At 38.8% G+C, this 22,129-nt stretch overlaps 1 protein-coding gene across 1 annotated transcript in view; it reads right to left on the minus strand.

Annotated features, from left to right (window-relative positions):
- DDX10 (DEAD-box helicase 10) overlaps positions 1–22,129 on the minus strand; it is a 204,606-nt gene that overhangs the window by 73,175 nt on the left and 109,302 nt on the right. The window contains exons 14-15 of the mRNA XM_064505051.1: positions 15,081–15,194; positions 11,366–11,527 (exon numbers count right to left, since the gene is read on the minus strand). Coding sequence (XP_064361121.1) covers positions 11,366–11,527; positions 15,081–15,194 — 276 coding nt within the window. The remainder of the gene's footprint in view (positions 1–11,365; positions 11,528–15,080; positions 15,195–22,129) is intronic.

Consider the following 22,129-nt stretch of genomic DNA (forward strand, 5'->3'; position numbering starts at 1 on the left):
ATCCGACTATAAAGTGTATCTGATTTCAACTCAGAACAACGTGGAGTTCTCTACTTAGCTAAGTAAGTGATGCCAATCTGATAGGTAAAAACATCTCTGCCAGGCAGTAGCAATCTTCACTTACCTGTCACAACACTCAGCTTTTCTGTAATGGTAGCACAAGATACCAACAAACAGTATAAAGAAAATGAAGGAAACCTCATCTGGAGAACTGGCACTTATGTTACAGGTAGGGAAACTTAAACAGGTATAATGTGACCTATTTAAGGCAACAGAGGAAAAGCATGGCATAAAGTGAAAGACAGTAAATGGACAATTAGTCTCAAGCGTTAAACAAACACTGAATAAGGTCCTAAGAAGTAGTTGGAAAAGGCATCCCCGTTTAAAAGAAAAAAAAGCAAACAGCAGAAATTGACTCCTTAGAAGGACAATGTGAGAACAAAACCAATACAACAAATCAGCTGATCAACCGATAAAAATGCTTTTCCCATCCATCATCTGAACACATTGAACATGTTTTAAGGATACAAATTTTACTAAACAATTTCAGTAGGCCAACTGGTTTGAACATATATATATAACATATGTACGAATATGTATATATACACAGTTTATTTTTCACACAGAGCTATTCAGTAAGAAAGAGGTCATAAATCGTGGTAATTAAAACACAGACACGTTCCAGTAACACTCTTTTTTGGGCAAGTTGCAATCTGAGCCAGATACTGAACCTGTGGACATCAAGGCGATTCTCTGAAATGAATTCACAGACCTTTCCATCAAACGTTATATGTACATATATATATATATATATATATGTATGTGTGTGCGCGCACAGATACATACACACACAAAAGTAATCCTAATTCAACTTAAAAGTATACTGTCAACAGAATTATATGAGGGATTAAGTTAGTTAATGGTGTTTAATAGTAACATTTAGAACCGTAAACAGAACTTATAGTGACAAAGTCAATGGGACTTGCACTACCAAAAGCCTAGTATATTTTCTAAAGAAAAGTAGAGGAAAAAATCCCATCAAAATGTAGTTCATCTGATTCTGTCCCTGCTTTCTGCTTGGGTGAGAGGACAGCATTTCGGTGTGGAGACTCCCAGCCTACACAGGTCACAGGTGCTCGGGCTGCACTGACGCAGCTGCGCCGCCGAAGGAAACGCCTGGCTCGCACGTGCCTGGCTCCCCAAAGACCCGCGAGTGCCGCGGAGAGGAGCCATTGGGGCAGCTGTGTCACTGCTCCCTCCCACAGGACAACGAGCACATAGGGAAAACCTCCCTCGCACCACGAACGCTGCATCGCCGCCAGAGTTCAAGGCAATTTAAGCTTCTATTACTGTAGCCTTCATCTACCTTCCAGTGGCCTGCTCCTGCTCGCTCCCTTATGACGGGCATTGGCGTCCATCTGATTCGGTGTACACAAGCCTACTCTCACTCACTTTGTCTTCTTACTTTTCACATCCAAACATTTAAGAGCCCCTCAAGTTTTAAGCACAGCCCATCCAGCTTTCATCAAAGTGCAGAAAGCAAGCAACGACTGGGTCGGTGCCTCCGCCAGAGCCCAGCAAGGCCAGGCAGGTTCGGGTGCTCAGGCTGGCAAGAGATGTCCGTCACGCCCCTCGGCAGCGTCCGTTCCCCCAGCCGAATAGCTCTGCACGTGGGAGGTGGGCCAGCGGCGTTGCTTGCGCACCATTGCTACGAAAGGGCTCGGAGAGGCTTTCCAGCAAAGCAGTACTCTCCTCGTTTATTTTATGCTTCTCTCCAGCTCTAATACTTCCTCTCCTCTTTGCAGTTCAGCTAAATGCTTCTCTCAGCTCCCACCTTCTGCCTGTATGGTTTGTTCCCACAGTGGCACACTCCTTACATGAGAGGGTTATATCACACCCACCCCTCAGCAACGCATCAAACCAACCACACAATTACACCAAAATCTGTCATGTTTTACCTGAAAGAGAGGAGTGCTCAAGCGCTTTCCTTAATAAAAGATATAATACTGCATTGAGGTTTTTTTTAAAACAGACTATTTTTCTTGAAATATGATATAACCTCTCTTCAGAATTAATGTTTTGACTGATTTCAAACTACAGATACGGTTTTTCATGGATGCTTTTATTTTCCAGCATACCGAATGGTTCATGCTGTATGGTATCTATTTTTCTTTTTATTAATTGGATATAATTATGATGAGTAAAAATTTGCTAAAACAAGGAGGAAGCTGTCTGAAGGGTCTGTTCTGTTTCTTCAACTGTTTTAGTCAGTATTCAATGATCTATTACAATTTGCTGCAGTATATTGTTTAAAATCAGTACGATTTTACATAATTATATACCAAACGTGTTTATAAATCTCTCATCAACAGGAACCATTCGCCAAAGCAGGTAAGACCTGGGAGAGAGACCAAGCCCGGAGCTCCAGGCGGAGGGGGGCTGCCGAAAACAGGGGGCCTCTCCAAGACCTGCTCCTGGGATCTGGGCCCTGCCTGGGCACCTGGGCTAAGCTTGGCCGGGGCCCAGGGCTGGGCTGCAGGAGGGGCACAGCTGGAGAGAGGCAAAGGCTACAGCACCAGAGCAGAGAGAAAACCCCCAGGAAGCCAGTGTGGTATGATATATATCAAGGAAAAACAAACCACTGTAAATATTAGTTGACATCTTAACTGACGTGATAAGATCATTCCTCTCCTCGTAGGTAAAACTACCAGCATTATTGCTTTAGGGAATGAATTCAGTTTGACTCTAGCCTTTGGCCAACCCTGGGCTGTGAAAGAAAACAATCCTTGCTTCGTAGGTAAGCTTACATCTCTTCTTCAAGTTTAAAAGATTCCAGGCTCCATGATCACATGTAAGTTCCTAGATCAGGTGCATTTTTCATGGGATCATTTCAATTTTGAGTCATGGTGAGATGACCACAGATCTCCAAGTACTGTCTCCGAGCACGCTCAATATCCTGTAAAGCTGTACACCACATTTTCTTTCCCCTAAACGTATCCAGGCATCTTCATGCATTTTAAGCATCAGTTGTAAAATCAGTACTGTGACTGTTATATCATCCCTACTATTACAAAACCTGCTTGGCTTCCTGAGAGGATGCGTGGTCTCCAGATTCTGAAGAACTGCATATGAATTAACGTTAATCGATCTACAGTCTCTCCTACATATTACTGCAAAAGTACTGTGAAAATATTATTTTTGAACTCCATATTTATATCTACCTGGATGGTCTCTTTAATGGTAGCTGAACTGCAAGGACATGTGGTTTGTAAGGGTATCTGGTTAACAGTGAGACAAAGGCAAGAAACAGAAAAAGTAATAAACTGAACACACAGACACACAAACCCTAATGTAAAATGAAAAACAGAGACAGCAACAAAGACTGGGATTCCTAAGTCACTGACAGCTGGGCCATTAAAGGACCTACCTTGAACAGGTTCACCCAGAACTTTGTAACTGGTAAGAACAAGAAACAAGATCATCTTGGCTCTCATGAGAAAGAGCAAACTTATGCGATATTTGAAAGAGATTATGGGTAAAGAGCCTACGGTCTGGGTATGGCTATTGGATGGACTTAGAGCCCATGCTATCATTCAAGAGATGTGCGAGTGCGAGTCTGCTCGTGAATCAGGGCAGTAAGGGTGTCTGCAGGTTCTGCTGGCGAAGTTCAGCCCTGGCCAGCCAGAGAGAAGGAACAGGACTGGGCTGCCTGCACTCAACGTTTCTGTGGATGCTGTGCGCCTCTCTGTGGGTGCTGTCTGTATTTCTGGGGGGGCCAGCAAAGGCACTGTTTTCTGTCTGTGAGGATCTCTGCCATCAGCCGTGTGTGTACTGGCTGTGTTTATCTTGGGATACACGTTCAACCTCACTACCGCCAGACCTGTAAACTGGAACACGAGCAGCCTCCATCTAACAGACCAGGAGGAGAAAATCTCTGGGTCTTGAAGTCCACAGACGTGACTTCCCTTAACAGTCTGCAATCTTGCATCTACAAGAACAAAATTCTACTGAGAAAGTTATTGAATAAATTCACTGGGGTAAGTATACCCAACCTGAAACTCTAAGTTATTTACTATATAAAAGGTCACCTCCATAACGTTTAGTATGGAGCATTACCTCATTGAGCCCCAGAAAATGTTAGTTAAGAAATAATACTTTGGTGAGAGAACACACACAGAATGAAATATTACAATGTAGCCTCCTGACACAAAATACACACTTTCCCATTAACAACTGTGCTTAGGGAACAGAAAACAAATCAAAGAGAGGTACTCTGTTTTCAACAGCATTTCTAAAATCGTTCCATATTCCCTACTGAATTAAGAAAAGCAAGAATAAAACTGTGAGAGATCACAACTTCAGTCTTCAGGTTGCATAACGCTATGCACCGTTTCATTGACATAAGGGCCATGTAGCATCTCCAGCTTCCCCACAGCAACAGCGCTGCTTCCCCAGCAGTGGAAAATACTGTCACTGGAAGATTCTGCAAGGAGTCTCAACAACAGAAAATATCTATTACATTTAAAATACAGACTTGAGGTACAATGCTTAAAGTGCAACAGCTTCCGAAATATCCCCCAAGTGATGAGAGCTCTAACTGCTGCCATACTTCTAGAAGCAAGGTTGCTTAACTTGTGCCAGGGAGGGATCTGTACCTTGCAATATCGGGCCTCTGCAGACAGCAATAGTTTGTGCAGTATTATGCCTCCCAAATCAAAAAAAACTACTTCTAGCCATCTTTTCAGGTTGATTATCCCAAATTGAGAGTGCATTTTACTTGCTGGAAGGTGAGGTAAGAAACAAGACTTTATTCATTTTTCCTTAAGCACCAATGAGCATATTTCTGAGCTTGGAGTAGTATATAGAAAGAGATGCCATTAAGAAGCAAGATGAATCCCTCTCTGCAACTGTTTTCTTCCCAATCGAAGTGCATTTTTAGTTGAGAACTTATAAAAAATGGAGTGGGAAAACATGTTCTGAATACTACATTCACTTCTCCATTTGCGTTGTTTATGAGGTTTTACACATTTCAAAAGAGCTCAGGCTCATACCTCTTGCTGCATTCTCATTAAGTATCCATTAAAGCAGAATTCTTTTCATATCATCTTGATTAGTGTCACTGCCCTTTCCCTTGTTGTCAACTGCTAAAATATACTTTGTTTCCAAAACTTCAGTAAGCATTAATTACATTGTAATTATACCTCATATTTTTATCTAGTTATTTTTATCCATCATCCTTTTGCAGAGGAAGGAGAGGATAACAAAATGTAAGACTCATGAAGGAAAGCTAATTATAGTGCAGACACACTGCAAGTTTCCACAAGCCTTAAGGCACTACAACATATCTCATCTAATCCAAGCATCTCATGAATGCACCAAAACATATTTCTAATCATACTGAAAATCGTGCTCATTTAAATGGCATTCAGAAATGGTCTAAAAGCAATGGCCTGTGGATACTGTCTCAATAGTTCTGCTATTCATCAGAAAAAGAGTTTGGTGAGGAAAATTCATATTGAGTTGACAAGACATATTCATCCAAAAAAGCTATTTTTCATCTATACTTCAGGGAAGTTTTGATTTTAAAAAGTTCTATTTTTTTCCCCCCAAGAACTTCAATCTTGAAGATCACACCGAAGAAAACATAAAACAGGAGTTTTCAGTACAAGATGACCCACAAAATGACAAGCTTTAAGATAACACTAGTTTTTCTAAATCCATTTACTTACAGTCTAAATCAAAATCTGAATCCACATGCAATATAGAAAACGCTAGATGAAATAACATATAATTTCATAGCCTTCCATTTTTTTTTACTATTCTAAATCATTGTTTTAAAGGCTATGTAAAGGCTATGCTAGCTGACAGCGCAACACAGTGAAATCTGGAGGAGTTTAAGAGAGGGAATCACAGTCACAGGTGATGGATTTCAGATCCTCTATATGAAGGACTCCTGAATGCCAGTGAGGAAGTGTATAGGAAGTGGTCGAAGTCTGTGACTGACAGCCTAATTTTCTCCATGAAAGAAATGGCAAAAGCTTGAGCAAAGAACCCAGTGTGAAAGATTGAAAAAATCCACTGGAAAGCAAAGATTTAAAAAAAAATAGTGGGAAACAGTCCTTTTTTAATAAAAACACAGGATGGAATAATGATAGCAAGAATATGTTCTAGAGAGAAAGTGCTTTCAATTTTGGCATATACCAGGTTAGAAATGCAGGCCAAGAAATGTCTCAAGACAGCATGGCAATAACAAATGGAGTTTTGTGCAAATGGGCACGGGAGCTCTTCAAAAAACTCTGAGGAGGGGGCACTCTTCGTTTTCATCTCCTGCACGGTGCTGTACTTTTGTTCATCTTTCCTAGATAGTGTACTACAGTCATTACAATTTAATGTTCCATCTGCTCCTAAATTACAATTTTTAAAGGTTTTGAGTCTTTGTTATATATTCTAGATTCAACATCTGCCATAAGCAAGAATTAAACTTGTCTTTCAGGAAACACTGGGAAGGTGAGAGGGGAGAAAAAAGGGTTATTTAATTTTCCATTTGCTTGCTAAGCTGACTTTTCAATTGTTCCACAGCCTTGCTAGCAAGCATCAGGCCACATTCCCCAAATATTCCTTGGGATCTTTATTTAGTAAGCTGTCATACACATAATTCCTTCACAGTATTCCCCCCAGCAGTGAGATCATTATGAAAAGGTCTTACTCCAGTAAGCTGGTGCCCAGGCTGCAGGCTTAGCAACAACCTAATCCTATTGAAAGATTGCCAAAACACAGCAGCACTCTTTCCCCCAGTCAACGACCCGGCATATTATTAGTGGAAGAATCACTTTTACTTCAAGATACTTTTCTATCGATCTGCTTTCCACTATCAGATGCCCGGTTCCGTTCAGCTCTTTAAGAGGCCATTCTTAGGAGAATTCTTAAAAGGCCTCTTTAAGAGACCATTCTCGGTTTACTTCAATCAGCATATATTAATAGCAATATTAATACATATTTAAAGGCAACATTTCTTAATACTTGAAAACCTTTATTTTCCTTTGAGCCTAATTTTCTTTCCCCAAAATTTATTTTTCTCATACCCGATCTCTTGCTTTGCTAACACTAGGAAACACTGTGCATTTCTAAGTACAGCATCTGAAGAGCCTCTCTTCTAAATTGTAATTCCCTCCTTAATCAGCTTTATCACGTTTCTCTTGTGATCATTTTTTGTATTACCTAACTGGCATCACTCAGCACTGGCACTTCTGAGTCTCAGACTTGGTATCTTCCACATAAAAATGGCAATCACATTCAATAAATAAAGAATACCACCAATCTAGATTCTGCCTTTCAAACATTTCCTGATAAATGTTAGATATCACAAACAAAGCCAGTATTTATTGCCCTAGACTGGCATGAACAAGATACAGTCCTGAGTTTAAGGCCAAATCTATTAGGTTAGGTATAATGGAATTGAACCTACTGCTTACACAAAAAAGACATAGCTCTACAATGTTTCTCTTCAGTAGTAATATTTGTGCATATACATATATGCAAAGTCTTCAATTTTCATAATAAAATTTCTAGAAATATAAAATTATTATTCTACCAAGGTGTCTTGTAAAACACCATCTCCTAATACTGTATCTAAAATGGGGACTCAAGGTGAACACTTAAGTTTTCCAAACGTAATAAACATCTACAGGTCAGTATGCTGTGCTGCAGAAACTGATCTTTATGGTCAAGCTTGTCATATTAAGAATATTTTATTTTAAAACACTTTTTAAAAAACACCTTCAACCTGGAAATGTGAGATATATAATTTAATTCTCTGGCTTTCAGTAGTCGTTCTCTATGAATTGGACTTCTGCAGAGATTACGTACAATCTATCTACATTACTCTTGCCTCTACAGCACATACTGAAGTCCCAAGACATTTTGCCCTGTTCTCATTACATAGCAGAGAATTTCTCACATTTTACATAACCAAGTCTACGAATCTCACATTCACAAAATCAGAGATTTTGTAGGGCACTGCTTGTACAAGTTCTTTCTCGAAGTATTACCCTGCGTCATGGACTGCCATGGGATTTCTCTAAACTGAATTCAACAGTTACAGGACTAAATCCATTAAATAAAAGTCAACGCGAGGAATCTATTAATGGTATGCCTAATTTAGTCCCATCCAAGTCAATGTTTAAAGATATATGTGAAAGTCCATTTTGATTCAGCATTCACTTGAATTAAAATCCATTCACCGCCTACTTCACTGCAGCGTTATTTATCACTAACGAGGGCTTTCCACACTGGGCAACCTCGAGCGCCCAGCAGCCCACACTGGACGCCTCTGCGGGTGCAAGCAACCACGGCTTGCAGGCAAGACGCAGACAGAGCAGGAACGTGACTGCCTCGAGGACTCCCCACCAGTCAGTACCACGTACGTGACTGCCTCGAGGACTCCCCACCAGTCAGTACCACAGCCAGAAACACGTGCCAGCATTCCTGTCTTCTGCTATTGTCTTCAACCAAACACATTGTGCTGCTTCCCCGTTTCTCATCTGCCACAGACATACAGCCGTATACAAAACTGGAGAGAGAAACTTTAGTTAGGCAGAAAACCTATAGGGATGCCTCGCTGTAGGAATCCATACAAGAAAATAAGTCTGCTAATCGCTGTCTGCTCTAGACCACAGACCAGCAGCACTTCATTCAGTGACATATGAAGAGGCACTAAGACATCTCCACTTACTCAAAATCTGAGGTCATGAAAATAAGACAAGAAGAAGCCTCCTATACTTTTTGCTCTTTCACAGCCTGTCAGAAATTCACTTTAATCTCCATCAGGTTTCCTCCTCTCCCTCCAGATGAGGCTAAAAAATAACCTATACCGCCGGTCAATCGAGCGTACCCACACAACCAAACCTTAACCAGCACATTCAGATAACGATGAGGCACCTGAGGAGGCCTGCGCAGTACAGTCACGCTGGGCGATTTGGGTAGCTACCCTTCCCTAGCATCACACACCAGAGGCCAAGATTCAGTCTAGACTAAGTATCTGCTGTTGAGTGATTCTGTTATCTTTTGGGAAGAGAAACCTCATGAGATGGGTGAATTTTTAACATCACTGGGCAGTCAATGTGAAACTGCAATTGTTTTATTGTTAGGCAATTCAAATTTTTAGATAAGGGTGTTTCTCTTGATCCAGTCTTAAACATTTCTTCCCAAGTCCTATCCCTTTTCCTAGCATTCTTTTGATAATGAAAAACTGACTTGCCCCAACAAATGCAACAAAGTTGGGAAAAAAATATTAGTGACAAACCAAAGGCTCAAACAGATAAACAATATTTTAGTATATCCAATGTTACTTATGTATCTACGATCTCTAAATTACACAAAGGAACTTCTCCCTATAGCGTGAATTTAATCATGTATTTTTTATTAAAATTTTTTGAATATCATCTTCCCCACATAACAACGTAGCTTTTTCATAGGTCACTGGAAGGGTGGACCTTCTGATCACCAGGGCAGATGAAGATCACTCAAGAGAAAGGAGGTACCACTCCCCTCTACTTGGACCAGCCAAAAGAGCAGGACTTCACATGTTTTCCTAACTACAACCATTACACCTATTTCCTAAGCAGCAAGAGCCCACTGCCAAAAAACCTAGACATCAAGGATGGCTTAGTAGTAAGGTACAGTAACACAAACACATTCAATTTGCACAGCAGCCTTACCTTATATAACCTCTATTAATTTACATGCAAAATTAATTGGCATTTCAAACCTGAAGCCTTCCAGAGTCAGAGTTGAGGACCATCTTCAATCATAGGTTAGTAAGACAATGAAGGCAAACTAGGGTATGCAGAAGTGAATTCTGAACTCTCATCTGTCATCTTCCTGCTATTTCGGTCCCTTAAATTTCACCTCATTTAAGTTTGGAGAAGTGAAAAATGAGAATACTAAGCAGTTTGTAAAACCATTTCACAAATTAAATCACAACCAAGAAATTGAATGCTTCATCCTGTACAAAGAACTTACCATATGAAGCATTTTTCACCTCAAATTTTTAAACCAGAGATAAAGAATCTGAATTTGCATGCAATGACTGAAGGCAGTAAGGCAGCCCTCAAAACCAGAGGCACATTTCACAGCCCCTCAGTCAGAAACCTATTTTTTCTTTTGTCAATACTACATGAATTTCTTTTATTTCATTTCATAAAGGATAATAATTAGGTGGAATGTGAAAAACAAACTCCTCTCTGCATGCAATAAGGTAGGTTATAACTAACTTGAAACTTTCCATAATTAGGGGAAAAAAAAAAAAGTATTTATGTTGTGGCATGTCCTATTCATTTTGTCTGTCTCACTTTCAAAAAGAGACATTTCTCTTCATCTCTGCAGCTAAAATAATTTTTAAAAATGCAAGTAAATGATCAATCTCACTCGGTCTCTGGCATTATAAAGATGAAGCTGTGTTAAGGGACCCATTGATGAAATATGTAATCATTTTACTCTGATGATAGGTATACAAAAGCTTCACTCAGAAAGTGCATGAACTTGTCACTAAAAAGCAAATTGATTGGAAAGTTATAAATCATTCCATCATTCCTTGTTTATTATGCTGCATTCTTGAAAGCTAGTAGCATTATTTCCTGTAAAAGTTTGCTATGATTTCACCTACAGTAAAGAAAACACGATTTCTTTGCAGCTACTTTCAAATATAACACTTTGTTGATGAAAAATTAGGTGACATTTTCACAGACCTCAAATGACTGTAACAGGACTACGGTATAGGGAAAGATTTTCAAATTAAGCGTGTTAAGTATTTGATTTGACTTTAGATGGAATACTTAAGTGCCCAAATGTAACTTGAAGCTTTCCCAAATCCTCTCCAAATTATTTTCTTCAAATATAAATCTTAACCCACACCAGAACACCCAGCATTAATCAGTAGTGATTTAGAGGATCTAGTCAAACTGAATAAAGTCAGCATTTGCAGAGCAGGGCAATAAAACAACACTTTTAAAATGCTTTGGAAATTAGAAACTCAGAGTATAAAACAGACCTTTAATAACACATGGTCCTGGGATCTAGTATTTATCCATTACCTGAATAAATCCAAACCTTTACACAGTGACTAACAGAATGGTCTCTGAACACTAAAGACATCCAGCTGTGCACCACACAACTGGTACCTGGCAAGGTTAGAAAACTCTGCTTTAGACAATGACCAAAAAAATCCCAAACCCTGGTGAGTTTAAACAAACAAGCTTGTACTACACTTACTTCTTCATATATTTAAGTACATATCCTTACTGAGCTATGCAAACATACTACAGTGTCTATTTCTGCACTTCAGCAATTGAGGAAGAAATCAACTTACCCTATGTTTTTCTTTAATTTTCTTCCTGTATTCTTCTTTGTCAAACTTGTCTTCTTCTCGCAGTATTTCTTTCACTTTATCTAAGTTGATACCATTGGCATCATCCTCCTCATCTGCTTTTGCCAAACTGGATTTTTGCACAGGCGGCCACTGCTGCACTAACTAAATTAAACAGCAACAAAAAGCAATGAATACAAATGCTTTTCCACATCAAAGTTTTGATGTGCTAAGCAATCCACTACACAGCCATGCATTATTTTTCTAGACTAAATAAAAAAATAATTTGCATAGAAAAACATTTCTACAGTACAAATTCAGGTATCATATTTAACATTTCAGACAGACTATGTTCAGCCAAAAATAAACATCTGAAAATAAAGTCTCCACCACACCATATTATGATTTAATGTGTTCATTTGAACTTTTTCCCCTATTTTTCTCACTTTGTCTAATGACACAAACAATTTATGCTCATGTTAACCATTTTGTGGGGAAAAAAATTGTATTTGCTTTCAAGAAAATACTCTCCAGAACAGACACAACAGAATGGAACACGGGTAGATTTAAACGACAAGTCTTCATGTAAACAACCAATATTCCAACATATTAACTGAAAGAAAAACGAGAGAGAAGCCTTCATCACATAGTGCATTGAAAAAAAAAAAAAACCAAACAAACAGTGACTGCAGATTCATGTTTTCTGGTAAAGCAGGAGGACAGATGTAAAGATTTCTATTGTTTATAGTACCAAAATTGGAATGGAAATGCTTGAAGATTCTCTTTGGATTTGTGGATGACAAGCTGAACACATCCAACTTCACTTATATACCTGGAACTCTAGCCTGAAGACAAGGACTAAGTAAGATTTAACAAAAAAAAAAAAAAACAAAAACAAAAAAAACACCCTATCTTACGACCTAACAGCTTATACCTAATGAGGTAGTACGAGCAGTAATCTTTTGGAGGTAGTCTTTGCAAAATGATTCTTGCTTACAGACTTGTAAAGTAGGAATTCTTAAAAAAAGAAACCGTATATGACAGAAAATATAGGATACCTTTCAGATAGTTTGCAAAAATGTACACAAACACGCAAAAACATATTTAGGATGCTGTAGTGCACAAAGTGTGTTATTTACCTGGAGCCTGATGATCCCAAGTCAAACCTACTGTTTCTACTTCCTTTCATAAAACGGAGTTTGCATACTTATATTAAGAAGATATATTTCTTAAAGAAGTTTTATTTTTATCAAAGAGAAGGATGAGGCGTAGCACAGTAAAACCGTACTGTTTCAAACAGCTCAGCAAAAAAGCACAAATAACATCTGCAGATGCAAAGTTTATGTTTCCTTAAATAACTCAAGCCCCTTCTCTATTGTGCTACTTTTCTAAGTACAATCCCTGTGCTAACTTTTAGTCTGTATGCTCACTCCTTTTTACTTCATCGCATAGACACATGAAACACCTGCTTTTTGACCATCGAGACCAATTTAAATTTCAATGCTTTGCTCCTCCACAGGTTTCCTTGCAAAAAGAGTTTTGAGGTTAAAAAAAAAACCAAAAAACAAAAAACAAACAAACAAACACACAACACAGTAACCCCACTTTGAAGAACTCTCCTATCCAAGTTTAAGAGCAAAGACAAACCCCTCACAAAAACATTTAACAGTCTTTCACCTTTACCTGATAAATTGGCCTCAGATAAGACTGTAATTAATGAGCTAGAGTTGCATGTATTAAAAAGGAGGTGCATTTACACGCAATTAGAAATACTTGTGAAGTGGCCAGTCAGATAGACAACTGATCACTCACAAATCCAAGTGCAACAAAAAACAAGGATTGTACAATTTGATATTTTGAATAGTGTGCAACTACAACTATGATCATCCTTCATGAAAATTCATGAACAAGTTTTACTACAATGTCCTAATTGCATAAAATGATTCATCAGATGAATGTTGCAGAAATATTCTTAATTTGCTGAAAAACTGAGGCAAAGAATGTCTGGTAGCTGCCATAGCTAGACATACACCATTTCTACAGTATTCAGGTTCCCTGCATCCCTCACAAGATTAAAATAGTTTAACATCTTTACTTCTTCCAAGAAAAAAAAGAAGAAAAGGAATTTGTATTTCAGCTTATTTAAAACATTTTTGGTGTTTTCCTTTGAAAAATCCTTACAAGCAACTGAACAATTAATCTTTGGCAGGAGTACATAGACAGAGAGAACCACAGGCAATCCTCAGTCACAGCCTTTCCCAAAATTTATTTAAATCCAAATACACCTACACATATTCAAAGCAAAACTTACAGATCATCTTGTGGAGTGTCATCGCAATGTTTTCCATTTATAATCAAATAAAAAAATTAAGCTAAGTTTGAACATTCATTTATTAATTTTATTTTTCCTTCTCTTTTTGCTTATTTCTACATATGAGTGCATATATGCATGTGTACTCATATGTTTTTATTTTTGTGGGTTTCTTCTCTGGTCTCCTCCTGATGTCCAGTGGTCCATGCAGATAGATGGGAAACACCAGTATAAGAGTGTCTTCCAAACCCAAATAGAGACTTATTTCTGTTGTATCTTTACTGATCAAGGATGATTATACGACAATCTTACTTTAAAATACCAGTTTTAAATGAGTTACTTGGAAAAGTACATAATATATAACTAGATAAAAATATTTAAGTATGAATAATGTAGATCCTGCACATACATTTCAGAGATGAGATGGCTAGTTTTGCATATCTAATAATATCTGAATATACCATTTCTAATCAACCAGCAAACCTCTCAAAGCTTTTATATTTCATCAGACAACAGCAATAATATGGCTATGCTCCCTTCACCTGCAATATAAAATGCTTTAGATATACCCCAAAGTCAGGTCACAAAAACAAGCGAAATATTTGTAAAGGTGATACCTCTATTAGTTTAGACTTTACTGAAATGAATCCAGAAAGGGAAAAAATGCTACTTCTTTTTAAATACTGGGAATGGAAAAAACAACGTACCCAGCACCTGAAGTTGTGAAAGCAAATGTTAGGGACGTTTGTGTAGCGTGCAGATTCTGCGGCGAGGTTACCACCACAGTGAAACCCTACAGTTACGAGCAATTTACACTAGTTCCTCTCTGTATAAAATCAACACATTTTTCCAGGGGCTATAAAAAGATCCAGTTAAATTACTGGCAAATTTCAATGCCCTGCTACATCAGCACCAGCTGGTAGAACCCGGGTACTCTCCTAGCTTTTCTGACAACATTTTAAAAATAGAAATAGTGAATGCTGGAAAGAAAACCACAACTTTCTCTAACTCCAATATATTCACTCAAGGCTATGGGGAAGCGAGCATCTGCAGGAAAGTTGTGTTATGTTTCCTATATGGAAAAACAGGATCTTTATTCCACCTGCAATTGGATTTAATAGGCAGCAAATAGGTAAGGTCGGATACATATGCTAACAACTCTCATATGAATATGTACATACCATGTGAACAGAGGTCAGCACTCAACATTTCTTTTTCTTCCTCAGTAGAATTGAATTTAAATGTAAGCTAAACTGTTCTGCAAAACTGAACCAAATTATAAAAACCACACACTTTTGAAAACCATACATTTTTTCATACATCTATAAAACTGTATGTATATTTGTCTTTATAAAAGCCGTAAATTCAGAATCAACCAAAATATAATTTATTGTGAATTGGTCTTACCTCTCCATCTTCAGTAAAGACTATTTTTGTGTTGACTTTAAATTTCTTCTTCAAGATTTTTTTGGCTTCTTGTGTTTTAGTTGCTTTTTTCTTCAACTTTGAGTTTGAGGCACTCTGCATAAAAGAAGAAATGACATTTCTTAGGGTTTTTTTTGTTGTTCAGAGTTTGTTCTTCGAACTTCAATATTTGTTTTTCCTTTTAAGAAAAGGATAATTCCTAAAACACAAGAATGTGAGTATGAGGGTCAATAGAAATCAGCTAAAATGCCTTTTCATAAATCTATTTTAACCAGGTCATTTAAAAAAACCTCATTTATTCTCTTAAAAAAAAAATCAGCATTACTTAAATCCTACCAGCAGCAAGACACCTATCTCATCCAAATCTCACGAGCCTTTTGGGGACAATGACACTAGATTTAGTAGCTTATGCTGTCAGCCAACGAGCCTTGTCACACAGGAGATCCAGTATAACTGGCTGAAGCCAATAGCCCCAATGGGTAGCACAGTTGCTCAGATACTACTTCCATCCGGCTTGCGATGAGCTTCATCGCAGCACAGCGGCTTGAGCTATTTCTGCATCGACGAAGGGAACGAACGCTCTTGCAAGAACCTTCATCTTTCCTGACTCTTGTTCCTTGCAATCCCATCACAGTGTAAAAAGTGCCAGAAGACACTCAGTGAACTTAGCATTAAAAAATATTTAAAATCACAAAACCTATTAGCATTGTGAGAAAACTTTATAAATGAAACAGAAAGTGCCAAAGACACCAGGGAAACTAACAGGTAAGCAGAAATCGTGAAATCCACAGACTTTAATACCACTTCCAACAGGTTGAGGCTGTTCTCTGCTGGCTACCACCAAAAAAGCAAAACGGTCCAGCATCTGCAACTAGTATGATCAAAAGAGTATCCCTGTGTAAAACATTTTGATCCTGAAGTTACATTTATTTCTGTGTGCAATGTGGTTGTTGGAAAGAACGCAGAAGGGTGCTGCTGTTTATTTCTGACAAAGATAGAGGATTTATCCAGAGTATTTTTGCATTTGGGAGGTGGTTTGCAACTGCAGGATGAGCATTTTAACTACTCCTGTTAAATGCAGTAGAAAAGAAACTAATGTCAAGTCCACAGGTGGTCCCACATAGGCTTGACAGAGCCACACATCTTGTGATACCATCCAAATGCCACAGAGATCCCTGACCTCCACTACTTTCCTGAGAATCCCATTGCCAAGAACAAAAGCCATATGGTATTCAGGCATCAAATGGCATACGATACAGGGAACGGACATTTTAAGCAATAACTGCCATTGCAGCAAGTATTTTGTAGCAAAAGACATCCCACAGGAATACATGAAGACTCACTAGGAGAAGACACACAACCTGTTTGTTATCCTGTGAAGACTGCAAAGCCCCACTATTCAGGAAAAAGTGGCTGCCTGGAAAACGGTATAAATTTCTGAAAAATAATAGAAGTGGTCAAACCAAACCAGAGAGAAAAAGGAAAACCTGAACTTTTCCTCTCGTTTTTTTCTTTCTTTTTTTTTTTTTTGATAATTTTAATCAGTTTTATGTTCCACATTGAATTCACTATAAAGAGAAGAGAAAAAAAATAACTCGGTCATTGTCATTATGGTCAGTACACTAATGCACTGAAATACGAACTATAAATGAAAAAAATTACAGTCTTATTAAGAGGAAAAAAGGTTTGTGACAGCTAATATGCTGTGTTATCAAATAATGACTGTATCTGTTATAGAAAATAGTAACTGTAACTGCACTTATGATCTAAGTGTTGCCATACTACTTTTCCTGCACTAAGCAGCTACTACTAAGGAGCCTTGCATACCCCTTTAACAGCTCACAAAGCTGTGCTATGCCCTCACTCCTACTGCTTACCTTATAAACACAAACTGAGCATCTACATAAGCCAGATCTCTTACCTTCCAATATGAGCTATTTCACAGAACGACAGGAATTGTCCAGAGAAAGAATTTAGAGATAGTTACTTCACGCTGAAAGAGTGACATTTCTCACTAACACAACATTTTCTTCTACCATTTGCTTTTGGTTTTGTTTTTTAATGTTCTCTCCTTTTTGCACAGCCAGGATCATTAGTACCAGCATAAAATAATGTAAAAAAATATGACTGAACACTTTAAATTGATATGTCAGTATTTTGTAAGGTTATTTTTAAATGTGTAAAGTGCACCTTAGTTATTTGCATTCCTCAAAATTAAAAAAAAAAAAAAAAAGGTTTTTTTTCTAGCTAAAGAATACAAATATTCACTGGGTTCTTTTAGCATGCACACAGACATTATTTTCAGTTGTATCACTTTTTTTCCTCCCATTGCCAAAATCTCCAAACAGGAAAAAGAGGGGCAGGAAACAAGTGGGACACTAAATTCTCCCACCATATACTTAAAAAGCATAGGATAATATCAGTGTATGAATTTTGCAGATTTACTTTTATGAAATGTAGCATTCGTGAAAGGTAAGAGATTGCATTACTATTTATTCAAAAAACATATACAGAAAAGAGTATTATTATGAACCTCTCCACACTCCACAGATGATTAATCCAAATTTTCTATTGGGCTGCTCTCGCTGTTTTCCTAAACTGAACTCACTTAAATACGTCTGAGCCATGGCACTGCGGGTTCCTCCGAGCAGCTGCAGTTTTGGTGCACGACGGGCTGCCTCCACGCAGGGCTCCCCGCAGCCCGTCCCACCGAGCCCTGCCGCTCATGCCAGTGCACCATGCTCGCCCACAGTCCCAATGCCACTGCCTGGCTGGGCTTTGACCCTGCACTGGAACTGCTACATTACAACATCCCTTCCCCATCAAGTCAGGCTCCGATTTATCCATTGGAAGAAGTATCTAACCAATAGGTGGTGGACCTCAGGATTTCATCATCTCCAGTGCCAGCCCCCAGTTTCTCATGCCCGCATTTCCAAGCCATTCTGGTTGCTCAGTTCACACCTGCACCCTGTGACCAGAAAGATACCTGGCAATACACATGCAGCAGGTCAGCACTTACCCCTCCTTCTACCTGGCTTCATCCACTTTCTTTGCGAGCTCACTACACCAGCATACAATCTCAGCCAGTTGGCTGCCAAAAGATCTCAGCCCATTAACCTCAAGTGCTGCAGGGAATATGGCTCTGGCAGGAGCGAGGACTCCGCTCTAGCTCTCAGTAAATAAAAAGCTGAAGACCGAGGTGGCAGGCTTTGCAGGCAGACACACTGTCATACTAGCAGAAAGGAGTGAATTGAAAGTTTCTGTTCTCAGCTAGGCTTTGCTCCTGACGCCAGACCAAGGCCTGGGTTTGAAGCATTTCAAAGCCAGTGGGGAGTGCATAGCAGGTCCCCACGTCGCTCTGCTCACTCAGAACACACTGCATATTAAAACCCGCTCAACTAATATCTACCGCAGTAAATCTATTCCCAAAGCTGAACTATACCATCAAAGCAGACAAATGAGAACAAAAGTGAGCATGTATGATGGGATTTGGGGCACAGGTTTACATTGCTATTAGATGTTAAAGAGAATCTGAAGTTGAACTCAAGCTGTTAATTCAAGTGAAAAACCATAGCTCGTATATGCTTGCCTGGGCCCAGGTAAGGCCACACCTGGAGTACTGTGTCCAGTTCTGGGCTCCCCAGCGCAAGAGAGACATGGAGCTACTGGAGCGAGTCCAGCAGAGGGCTACTAAGACGATTAAGGGACAGGAGCATCTCCCATACAAGCAAAGGCTGAGAGAGCTGGGACTCGTCAGCCTGGAGAAAGAGCAGGCTGAGGGGGGATCGTGTCAATGTGTCTAAGTATCTGAAGGGAGGGTGTAAAGGTGATGGGGCCAGACTCTTCTCAGCAGTGCCCAGTGACAGGACAAGAGGCAACGGGCACAAACTGAAGCACAGGAAGCTCCGTCTGAACATAAAGAAAAACTTCTTTACTGTCAGGGTGACAGAGCACTGGAACAGGTTGCCCAGGCAGGTTGTGGAGTCTCCTTCCTTGGAGATATTCAAAAGCTGTCTGGACAAGGTCCTGGGCAACCTGCTGTAGGTGGCCCTATTTGAGCAAGGGGGTTGGACTGGATGATCTCCAGAGGTCCCTTCCAACCTCAACCCTTCCGTGATTCTGTGACATTATACTAAGAACACTTTGCCCTATACCCAAAATAAACAGGCACTCAAGTCTCAGGTTTTCTTCTATAATGAGGTGGTAATAGTTAAACCGATCAAATAAGATTAGAGTAAGAATTAACCTCTTTAAAATGCTATATAACTAGAAGTTAGTCACACAAGAGTTTATGAAAATTTCATTAAATGTAGACTCAGCTGGAGGATTGGGGGATTTTCTATTATTATTAATCAAGAGCCTGAATTTCCTCCTCCTTTTGCACATTCACATGCCAGATGGTTTGCTGGATTAGTTAATGAATTAAAAAAAAAATTAGCTCTGAGAAGCTTAGAAAATCCAAACACTTTGTTATATAATCAAAAACAATAGAGCTAATAAGCAAGTTCTTTTTTTTCTTGAGAGAAAGCAGGATTTTGTTCTTTTTTTTAAGCGATCTGATATTCCTAGCTAAAGCTGTAAGAAAAAGAAGTTTTCTAACTGAAGACACTGACAAGTTTAAGACCTCTGATTTTACTACCTTTCAATTACAATTTTTGCTGAGAAAATATTTCTTTCTTGGAGTATGTATTAGAAAATAAGTGGCGTCCTCAATCTGCTTCTCATGTCTAAAGACTTCTTTAATGCAATCACTAGACAGACTACACTATTATAACTATTTCCATAAATTAAATTTAAGTGGTGAAGGCAGAAAAAGAGAAGAGACAGTGCATCAGAAACAGAAATATCAGTACTTTTTGCTATTCTAATTAGGACTGGCTTTCCATACTAATAAAATTTATAAAGTAAATAGTATGGACTCTTGAGTATATAATCCTCAATAACTCAAAATCAAAGCACTTACAGTCTCTAACTGCACCCGAGACAAATGGGTTTGCTTTGGACGTTGCGCTTTGAGTGCTACAAATCATCAAATGTAAAGGTTGTTTGTTTCTAACTACAATTTTCTTTCTAATTTCAACTCAACTAGCCTGTGAAAACAAGCACAGTATATTCACTACAGCAGCTGTCTAAAGACAGGACTAAATTATTGTAGCAGAGTAAAATATCAGTAGAAAAAAAATCATAATCACTTCTCTGTCACGTTAGCTATAAAAAGTGTTCTTCCTTTTTTTTTGGGGGGGGGGGGGGGTAGGAGTTTTTTCCCTTATGTCTTAGAATTACTAGGAAGAATGGCCACGTACTTGGAAATTTTTTTCCGTCTCTTCCAACACTATTATATTACTTTTACCCAGAATTCAACAGCAACTGCCTCTGAGAAACAAAATTGATTTGGTACCCAATTTCACACAGTTGTTTTTGTACTTCTTCAAAAAAGTATCAGCAATAGGAGCAAGTATAAGCACATTCATGATACCACCCGGCACCTCATTCCTCCGGCCTCAGAAGTCATTCTCCATAGAACAAGCCACAGTCTTGCAAATTAAAGTTACCAAATCTTACACAGGGAGAAGGGCATTGCAAACAAATATTGCTTTCACCTGATAGTCACTTCTAAAATTTCCCAAAATTCGGTATCCTCCAACCACTAGTCTAACGCAGCCTAAGCATAAGCATTACTTCTCAACCCCATAAGACTTCAAACTTCAGACTATGGCACTTAAATTAGTGACCACAAAGAGGGTTTGAGGGTGGAGGGATTCTCACTCCTGCTCCCAGATATCCGGCCACAGAAGAGGCAGTGAGACACAAATGTCACACCACCGTACACAATTGCATAGCATGAGAGGGAAAAATATTGCGAGAAGCAAAATTTAACCAGTGTGAAGTCCAGTCTGTATTACCCCAAACATCCATAAAAGTGGAAAAAAAAATTCCCCTTAAAAACACTATTTTACTCAACCAGCCATTTGTCTTTTGAGCAGAAAGAAGCAGAAAACTGAGGCCTCAGGATGCAACACGGCCACAAGATGATGTGTGGCCGCTGCTTTCCTTCATGGTCTGTGGTAGCTAGATGGTCTCTATTTTACCCTCAGGCAGGCTCACACCTCCACCACGACAGCTCTTACGTTGTCCTTCCCTATTTTCCCCGACTGCTCACAAGCCACAGGCAGCTCTGCACCGTCTTCAACCACAGCAGCCTGACCCTGCTGAGAAGCAGCAGTACAAACCAAAGTTCTTCAGGTCATCGCTCCACTTCCACAGCACAGCTCCTCCACCTCGCCGGGGAAAAAAGGCTTCTTTTTGAAATGCTTTTTCAAAGGTCATCTAAGCAAGGCTAATTTTGTTCTGATTAAGTATTCTTTACTTTTTTTAAAAAAAATCAACTCTTAAGAAAGCAGAAAGAGGAGCGACCTAATAGATCCATGCTCAGTATTTCACTCCAACCAGAGACAAAAACCCAGGTAAGTCATTAGAACAGAAAGCTTTATTTAATAACTCTTCAATGATAAATCTTACTCCCATTTCTAGCTGATACTACATAACAGTATTTTTCTAGAACACTTCTAAATCGCTGAAAACGCTTAATATAATTTTCTACTGAATTATTACACTTTTTATATAAGTGAAAGCATATTTCACAAGACACTGCTATTCATTTCTACAGCTGCTATCAAAATTTAAAATTGGGAGCTTGGGGAAAAGCTAAGTAAAAATAAAGACTGAAATTTCTCTTTCCTGTAACAGTCAATCAAAAATCAAGGATAAGAAATATTGGTAGCAAAATTTATATTACGGAACTTATTCTGTGAATTACAAGAGGCATGATAAACTTAGAAACCATAGCTATCTGAAAATCGACACTTCTGGTACCGAAAAAAAAAAAAAAAAGTACGTTGTGCTATGGATGCTCATCACAAACTATCATTGCAATAGTCCCTGGGGGTCCCATTAGCAGCACTGCACTCTGAACCACGATTTTAGACTAGAGAGTACAGTATTTTTTACTTATTCATGTTAACAAGTTCACT

The sequence above is a fragment of the Dromaius novaehollandiae genome, chromosome 1 (genome assembly GCF_036370855.1).
Source record: "Dromaius novaehollandiae isolate bDroNov1 chromosome 1, bDroNov1.hap1, whole genome shotgun sequence".
Lineage (NCBI taxonomy): Eukaryota > Metazoa > Chordata > Aves > Casuariiformes > Dromaiidae > Dromaius > Dromaius novaehollandiae.